This window comes from Camponotus floridanus, unplaced genomic scaffold, assembly GCF_003227725.1.
Source record: "Camponotus floridanus strain SB8 unplaced genomic scaffold, Cflo_v7.5 scaffold2, whole genome shotgun sequence".
Classification (NCBI taxonomy): Eukaryota; Metazoa; Arthropoda; class Insecta; order Hymenoptera; family Formicidae; genus Camponotus; species Camponotus floridanus.
The window spans coordinates 6,381,992-6,391,254 of record NW_020229325.1 but is presented as its reverse complement, the minus strand read 5'-3'; the positions used below and the strand labels follow the sequence as shown (position 1 = coordinate 6,391,254).

The 9,263-nt window shown below is 43.5% G+C and overlaps 1 protein-coding gene across 4 annotated transcripts; it reads left to right on the top strand.

The window, feature by feature from the left end:
- The first annotated feature begins 491 nt into the window (after nt 1-491).
- On the top strand, nt 492-8,985 carry LOC105257751 (RE1-silencing transcription factor B). Of its 4 annotated transcripts, none has more exons than XM_011268592.3 (7): nt 492-600; nt 5,166-5,510; nt 5,821-5,967; nt 6,129-6,289; nt 6,870-7,157; nt 7,331-7,571; nt 7,857-8,985. In XM_011268592.3, the coding sequence occupies exons 2-7, from the start codon at nt 5,166-5,168 to the stop codon at nt 8,118-8,120; spliced, it is 1,446 nt and encodes a 481-aa protein (XP_011266894.2). In that variant the 5' UTR covers nt 492-600; the 3' UTR covers nt 8,121-8,985. The 4 variants fall into 4 exon arrangements, with proteins under 4 accessions (XP_011266894.2, XP_011266895.2, XP_025263939.1 ...); XM_011268593.3 differs by lacking the exon at nt 492-600 and adding an exon at nt 2,279-2,737; XM_025408154.1 differs by lacking the exon at nt 492-600 and adding an exon at nt 3,738-3,767 and having other exon boundaries at nt 6,870-7,151.
- Nucleotides 8,986-9,263: the final 278 nt, after the last annotated feature.

The window sequence follows — 9,263 nt, the reverse complement described above, 5'->3', positions numbered from 1 at the left end:
ATAATTGGACCGAAGCTTCGAAATAAACGCGTATTTTAAGCATATTTTGTGACAATTGACGTCGCGTCGCGCTGCCGTTTGGGACGGAGTTTTTCCGAACTACAGCGGACGGCGCGAGCGACGATTGGCCGAGGCGGCGGGCGACCGCAGCGCCGCTCGGGCGCGCGAGCGCGACAGACGATATTTAATTTCTCGCGAATCTCGGACGCGCGAAAAATTGGACGGAAAACGGCACCGTGCGCCTGCACCATGCGTGGGCGAGGAGAACGTCGTCGCGTGGGATCTCCACTCGGAGTCGCCGAGGCGTTTTTCCCCGATCGAGGCCCGTCCGGGGAGAAAGCCGCGGCCCGGGAAAAGCGACGGCGCGGGGCGGCGCGAAGCGAGGCGACGCGGACGTCCCGTCGCGGCGCCCCGCGGATTTTTCCCGGACCCGCGCGCGAGATTTTATTCTGCGCATGGAAAGCAATTTTGCCCAATCATAAATAGGGCTATTGTGGGGGGATGGTTGTATGCCCGTGGCGCATTTCATACATCCGAGTGTAATGGTAACCAGATAGAGAGGCGCCGCGCGCGGGGGCTATCGGCCGGTGTTAAAACCCGGTAAATACCACGCAATATATCCCAAGTATATATATTACACAAGACGGAATTTATAGCGGCGCGAAAAATTCTTCTCGCGGATCTCCATCCCTCGCCCTCGTCTCCTCCTTCTCTAATAACATCACGCTCGATTATCCGCCACATTTTTTCTCTCCTCTCTCTCTCTTCCCGTTTGCGGGCGTCCGCATCCTGTCCCGCTCGCATCCGCGCGGGATCTCTTTTCCTCTGTTTTCTGTTTTTTTTTTTCGCGCGGCGTAACGTGCCGTGCCGTGTGACGATGACGCGTGTGTCGATAGGATGTGCACGGTGGTGTACGCGAGTGCGATACACGGGTCCGACCTCATGCACGTCGCGAGTCGCGTAGTCTGTGCGTGCGCGTGCTCGGCCGAGTGATCTGTGACGTCAGTGGCCCGATCGGTTGTCACCTGTCAAGCCGATGCCGACGTGTCCCTCCCTTCCTCCCCCCTGCTCGCGCTCCCTCGTCGTTTTCTCTCTCTCTCTCTCTCTCTTTCGCCTCTCCCTCCCTTTAGCTTTCCATTCCCTTCGTTCCCTTTTTCTTCCTCCATCCGACTATCTCTCTCGACCACCCTCGATGCAACCCGAGGACGCAATCTGATCCGTGCTACCCTCTCCCTCCCGCGTTTGTCTTCGCGTAACATCCCCTCTCGGCTTAACCCATGCGATTGCCTTCCTCCCTCCTTTCTTGCCCGTTCCCTCGCGGGGATTTTCTCCCCTCCTCCGCACCCTAGCCGCGTTCGTTTCCTCTTCGTCATTGTGCCAGCTTCCATCCTCGACCCTCTCGTTTCCTCTCGCTCTTTTCAGCGGCGATGCCAATGGCGCGATCGACCCTTTTTCCGCGAATAGACTCCATTTTCCAGCGAGATTTTATCGCGCTCTCCACGAATGTCGGTTCCCGTCACTCTGTCCGCTAAACGACAGTCTTACGTAGATTCGTCGAGGGGGAGGGAGCGAATTCGATAGGGGGAGAGGAATTAAGGGCGGCAAGGTTTCGAGAAGCTGGGCCTTTGCGTCTACGCACGAATGGGGAATGGGGAAAAACTGAGAATATTTTTCGGGGGGGAGGGTCTCTCGCGTCCTACGCCGGCTACGCCACTGATTGAAACCGTGTATCTATCTCTCTTCTCCCCCGCTCGGCCCCTTGTCTCCTCGCTTTCGCGATCCCTCGCGATTCCCGCCCTCCCCCGTCCTCCGGCGGCAGCTTATTCACCCTGGTCGCCTCTCTGCCGGCCCGAAAACCGAAGCCGAGCCTTCGAACCACCACCATCACTACCACTACTACCACCACCGCTGTACCATCACCAGCAGCACCGGCATCAGCCGCACCAGCAGCAGCACCACCGGCAATCTCACCCCACTCGCCCTCATCCTCCCGCTCGCCTCCTCCGATATAACCCCGCTCACTCCATCCGCCGCGACGACCGCAGACACAAAAACAATAACAAATCGATTCGCGGCAGCGAATGGGGCGGCGGGGAGAGGGGGATGGGGTCAGCGCGAGGGGTAGGACTGCTGCCGGGGCCCCCCGGTGCGACGCGAGGGAGAGGATAGAGATCCCGCGCGCGAGAAGGAGAGAAAGGGCGAAGCCAATGGGGGTGAGGAAGAGAGAAAATCCTACCGTCGACGCACCACCTCCTCCTCCTCCTCCTCCTCCCGCTCCCCCTCGCCACCCCCGTGTCTCTTTCCCTCTTTCTGGATATTGTATAGAGAACGTTATGCTAAAGTATGCATGCACGAGGGTCGGTCCAATGGTCAGGAATCTCGCGAGTTCGTTCGTTCTACGGCGGCACGTATCCGGACCCGGTACTCGTTTCTCCTTGACTCCGGTATTCGCGGATCGCGGCGACGTCACGTCCTTTATCGCATTATCGCCGTCGTCGTCGTCCTCGTCTTCTTCTTCTTCTTCTTCTTCTTCTTCTTCTTCGTCTACTACATCGTTATCGTCATCGTCGTCGTCGTCGTCGTCATGAGTGTGGCGGGGGAGGCGGCGCTAAGCCGCGACGCGCGTGCACTTCCGGTCGATCGGTAAGGTGGAGATCGGCCCGGCCTTGCGGCAACGAGAGGGGGCTTCTGGCGGGGGATGATTCCAGCGTAATGACGATCGGCCCGAATTGTTGCGGTAGGCCACTACAGGGGCGCCCCCAAGGGACCCCCAATTTCTTACGATTTTCGCGCAATCGTCTCTTGTACATTCTCTCTCTCTCTCTCTGTCTCTCTCTCCCCCTCGGCGATTCGATTTTCGTGCAGCGCCGATCTCGAAATGATCTCGACGCGTTTGACCTTCGCGTTCGCGAGAAAAGAGATCTCCTTCTCCATTCCGTTCCTTGGATTATTTATAGGATAATTTTAATTAATTGATATCTTTTGCCGATTAATATTTTACTTTTAAATTAGAGTTATAGTCACGATTCGATGGGACTTCGACATTTTCGAAGAATGAAATATGTCTCTCTCCATTTGCTAAATTTGAATTATGTTAATAAGTCAAAACTTGCTTAGCTTTATCGCATACGCGCGAAAAACATGTGTATGTATGTGTGTATATATATATATATATATATATATATATATATATATATATATACATATATATAGTGTTTCTCGCGTTATAAAATATTTTTATTAATTCGTTATAATTTTGTTTTACATTATAAGGCTTTATATGTAAATATATATAAAATGTTATAACTTAAGAAAATTATAACGAATTAATAAGAATATTTTATATCAAATATTTTATATAATTTTATATAAAGTGGAATAGAGAGACAAAATAAAGAGTCAATTTTTTCATAATCAAATATCTCGAGTTTACTTTGAGGAATGATTTCTTTCTTGAATCTGTAATAAGCATACATGGACAATTATGTGGTTTATGTGGTTTCCCATCGAAATCGAAAGAAAATACACTGTAAATATTTTCTTCTGAAATATTTCGGGATTTCCCAATTTTTATTTTATTTATCTTTTGAATTGAATTTTTTTATATGAATATAAATTATATAAAATTATGATAAGAGAGTTATAAAATTCGCACATCCTGGGCTAAACGTATCTTTAATTTTTCTGTATGAGAGCAGCATCTTTTACTTCATCCGATAATTCTATCTTATGATGACCGTAAATGAATGACCCATGAAAAAAATAACGTATGTACAAATACACTTATTGCATGCGAAAATAAATTGCAACATTCCGAATATAAAAATATACCCGTATATAAATATTATTTAGCAAGAGTAATGTGTAGCAAAAATAATAATATTATCTAATCGATAAAAAGAACGTAATATATAAAAGAAAGAATAATAATAATATATAAGAATATATAAGAATAGATAATATATAAGAATAAGAATAATATATAAGAAGGTAATATATAAAATATTTTAGAATTGGGAGGAAGTTTATTTTAATATAATGATAGAGAACGTTCAGATGCGGAGGAATCGAAGAAGAGCTAAAAGACAGAAATAAACTCCATTTAGGAGGAGATAATTTTTCATCGTATACCTTCCTCTACATTTTTGCCGCAAGCATGCTTTAAGATGTTTGACCTCGCGCAACTCTGGGATCAGATTACTTTTGCGCTACCGCATATATTACTCGCGATCGTTCTTCTCTACATATTTCCAGAGTACTTGATATAACGAGCAAATTCAAGAATATTTCAAGGCAAAATAACGATAAAACATATATATAATCGTAAATATTCTTGAAAATATTAATTAATCATTACACAAATCAAGTCTTTGAAGACGCCTAAACATTTCTAATGACTTAATTAAATGCGCATGACTTGACGAAAGCAGCATTAAATGTAATAAATAATTATAACAAATACTCGGTTGGCTTGAAAATTGTACGTAAGTATTGATTCGAGGACCACTACTAATCTCTTCTCGTCCCCCTACCTACCCTACTCTTTTTACACCGTGCGGTCCATACAAACATAATGAGCACCGTTTTCAAGCGCGATTCAATCTCTCTCAAGCTTTGAGATATTTCTATTTTCAAATCCTGCACGAGTAATCATTATTAATGCGCTTTAACACGATTTACCTAATAAATATTTTATAAATGTATCAAGTAGGAAAGTAATTTTTTTCAAGTCGAAATCTATCCACAGGTTTATTTTAAAAACAAGATTGTATATTTAAAAAACAATTTTTTTATAAACTGGAATCATTTTTATTATAAACTTTATAATTATTATTATAAAATTCATTTTTTATACATGTTATATTTATATATTTATTCGTTTTTATTATTATAAATTCCTAAACTGGCGGTAAATTTTATCGAAATAAAAGTAATTACAAACTATACAATAAATATAATTGTTCGTTTCCAGGAATTCTCAGGAGAATTATTTCATTTATTATTGAATAAAGTACTTTAGGATATTTTTTTTGCGCGAAAAAATGATTCCTTTCGCAAAATAGGATGCGCAAATTCTCGCTCCCTTCCACTGTGAAAAACATTTCCGGATCTCCCATTTGACACGAATCGAAATCCTATCGATGGCCAAATTCACAATGTTTCAGATGGAATATGGGATCTGGAGTCTTCACGTCGCGGGTGAACTTTGGGGTGACCCGCGTCTCGCCCGAAGGCATCCGATTCTGCCTCCCGGTGCGACGCAGATCCTGCCGAGGGCCGCCTTCGCTCTGAGCGCCCTTCATCGGCCGGATACGCTGCCGCTGCCGTTGACGGCGGCGGGGCCGCCCTACGTCCCCATGGAACTGGTCACGAAACCGGCATCGGTCGCGTCCACCAATGCCGAGGACGCCGAGGACGGTGAGAAGAGTACGAACGCTGAAGATGAGGACTCTCAGCAGCGCGACGACAACGAAGGCAACATCGAAAAAACCGATCAAAACGAAAATCAGGTGAGATTCTTTTATTATTTTTTTGTTGTTGTAACAATTTGAATATAATGTTATAATAAATATATATTATAATTTTGCAGCACTTGAAACTAATTATTCTTATTCCCATCAAGCAACGAAGCGCTAATATTGATATCTAGTGTACAATTATTTTTTTATAAATAAATAAATTATTTTATGGAATTTCTCGTTTGCAAAAAATTTGTAAATTAATAATTTAAATTAGTTTTCATGTAAACTCGCATGTGTCTATTTTATATAAATATGCATACAATATATTAATTTTATTCTTCATATATTCCGATTTCAGACCTGCGTGCCAACCGAAAACAACGACAACGAAGATGCTGGCGACGAGAGCGATACTGGTAGCACCAATAGCTCGCACCGATCAGCCAACAACAATCTATCGATCGCGAAGCTTCCCGATCCGATGTCGTGCTTGGCCCTCGACAAGGTCGGCGATTATGTGAAATTATCTTCTCGCATATCGTGAATATAATTTTTAGCATATTTTTTTTTAAACATCTTTCAGCATATAAATGTGTGTGTAAATTTTGTCAACGTATTTGTAGAATTCAAATATTTTTTTTTATGTAATTAACTTCTTATTTGTAGGAAGGAACGGTGACACCAGTCCTCAATGGGTGGGTGTTGGGCGCTTACACGGCGATGCTGGGCAGGCTGTCGGCCGCCACTGCAGCACTCGAGGCAACGGAAGTTCTCAATATTCCCTCCGACAGCGACTCCGAGAGCGAGCACTCCTCCTATACTGAAAAGTACGTAGAGTTCGTTCATTTATTTGAATTACAACATATGTAATACGATGATTACGCTCCGCTTTTTCCTTAAGAATTATTTTCCTTCAGAAAAACTCTCGTTAGAGAAGCCATTATTATGCCGCGAACTATAAGGTGTTATACATCATTATTACGATAACAATGATGTCTAAAGATGTTTTAAGTGGCGGAAATAAAACTGACGGATGACTTCAAATTATAATAAATGACGCGCAATGTCTTTGTGACGTAAGATTAATGATGCAAACTGATATCTGTTTATGTAATTTAAAAATTTCTATGGCTTCGTTAAGATCACAATACAGCTTAATAGGTACAGTCATTGTAGCTACGGTACAAAATTATCTTGGGAATTTTTCTGTAATTAATTTTATAAAATGTGTGCTATATATTTTTCATCCAACTATCACTTTTTGTCAAATTTTAGTGTTTTGTAATTTGAGTTTTCGCACAATTAGATTGAACTCATCGTTTAATTAAGCAACATGGTGTAAGACTGATGATATATAATCAAGATATGATATATAATGATGATATATAATCATAATATTTAATCAAGATCGAGAGGCAGCAGCCCAAACGTGAATAGCATTCACGGCGGCTACTCGTGCGGCTCGTGCGACGTAATGGCGCCGACGAGACCGGCCCTGAGGAAGCACATAGCCGATTGCCATCCGGCACTATCCGGCACGGAGACCGGCGAGACCAAGAGGTGTCCGTCCACGGGCTGCGACTTCACGACGAGCAGCAGGTGCGAGATGGAGACCCACGTGGCGGCGCACGTGGCCCAGGGGATGACTCCTACGGGGAAGAAGCGCTCGCTGGCCTTGCAACGCGTCAGGTATAGGTACTCGAACAATTTTACATATCTAACTATCCTTTCTGGAACTTTTTATTAAATTTTTTAATTTACTCTGTGATGTTACAAAATAATTTGCGAATGGATATAAGAGAGAAATACGATATTTTCCGTTCGTATAAGATCGTTTTATATCATCTTCCGTTTCGCAATGCATCTAGATACGAGAGAGAGGAGTATCGGTGCTCGCTGTGCTCTTACGCGTGCACGATCGAAAAGGCGTTCCAGAGACATTTGCGGGCCCACGCGAGGGGCACCGCACCGGAGACTAGGGTGAGCTGCGCCGTCTGCGGCGCCGACCGATCCTCCGAGGTCGATCTCAGCAGGCACATGCGGAGGCATCGCGATGACCGGTACTTTTGCTGCGACATCTGCATCTTTCGCACGGTGCAATTGAAAAAAGTATGTAGAATGAAGCGTAAGATACATCTCATGGTGTAAAACAAACAATTAATATCTGATGATAACAAATCAATTAATAAAAAAAAATTTGATTGACACTATTCGCTTAAAATTTTATTCTTTTGTTAGTTTACGCTTTTATTACAGACAGTTCCGATCTTAATCAGACCTGTATCTGTCATACATGGCAAAAATTAAAAAGATATTAATTATCTTTGATGATACACTAATTATTTATTTTATTCCTAATTTTATCCCCTAATTCCTTTGCTTTCGCTCTTACAGCTGATACAGCATCGGCGCATGCACACGGGCGAGAAGCCGCATCTGTGTCCGCACTGCGCTTATCGAAGCGCGCGTCGTGACAATCTGCGCAGCCACGTACGACGAGTACACAAGAAGGAGAACCTATACTGCGACACCTTCAGCCCGCGCGGCATGCTGATAACCCCCTCGCTGCTGGCCTCCTCGAGAGACATCGCCGAGAATGCCGATCCGACGCAGAGTCCGGCGTCCTCGCCGTCCTCGAATCCGGACGCGACCAACTAGCGAAGATGCTCCCGGAAAACGCGGAGGAAAACAGCAGCCCGATCGGGAGATTCGCGGAGGAAGAGAACCGCGATTCGCAGGCTCTTTATACGTCCTCATTTTGTCAATACTGCGATCTAGATATTAGAATTCACAGGGAAGGCTTGTACACAAGTGCTGAATTCGGTAGACGATCGAAGAAGAATCGCAATCGAAAATTAAGCCCAAGATCGAGGCAAATCGACTCTGTTTGAAATTTTGCGAAAAAGTAACGATTCGAGAGGTAAAATAAAAAGAGTAAACAACTAGTAGAAGTAATTTGATCAATAGCAGAAATGTCGATCGAGCAGAAAGGATCTAACGAAACGCGATTGTTCTCCAAATCAGCCCCGACAAGGCTTCCCCTCTTAGGCGCTAGGAAACGTATAGATTATTGCATGCGAACATCGATAATTTAATGTAATCTTTGAATTCTAACGAGATCTTGTATTAACTATATAAACGTCCAGGTGTTATATCGCGTAGCCGATTCGACAAAGTATGACGATATCGGCTGTCCGCCCGTTCGATCGGTGATGGCGAACGGGGAAAGCTGCATGATGGTGCTAGAATTGTAGACTGGATCACACGGAGAAAGACTGAAAGTAGAAACGAATTCACGGCGAGACGTGATGTCGATCGTTTTTTACGTTCCTCCGCACCGATCGCCGTGACTAAAAAAATAAAAAAAAAAAAGAGAGAATTGAAAGAAATTGCAATTCAGCAAAGTTTAAGACTGCAACTCTATACTGTTCCGAGGATTCTCGTTTGTTGAATGTCGTGACGTTTTATTGCTTCTCATTAACTAATTATAAACTCGATTCGATTTTAATATTAATTTTAATTCTCAGGTTATAGCTTACTTACTCATTATATTTCTAATTATTATTTTAATTCTTAAAACTTTTACTGTAATTTTATTTTATTCACATCTACTTTGAATCTCGATTTTTCGTAGCCTATTGTATATAATATCAATTTAAGAATTTTTATTTGTTAAAAAAGTTATATATATACATATACATATAAAGAGACAAACACGACATCGACAAATTCGAGCAGCAACTCGTGATACTCGAGTGCACATCGGGACGGACGTACGAGACTCGATTGAATCAGGCCAAC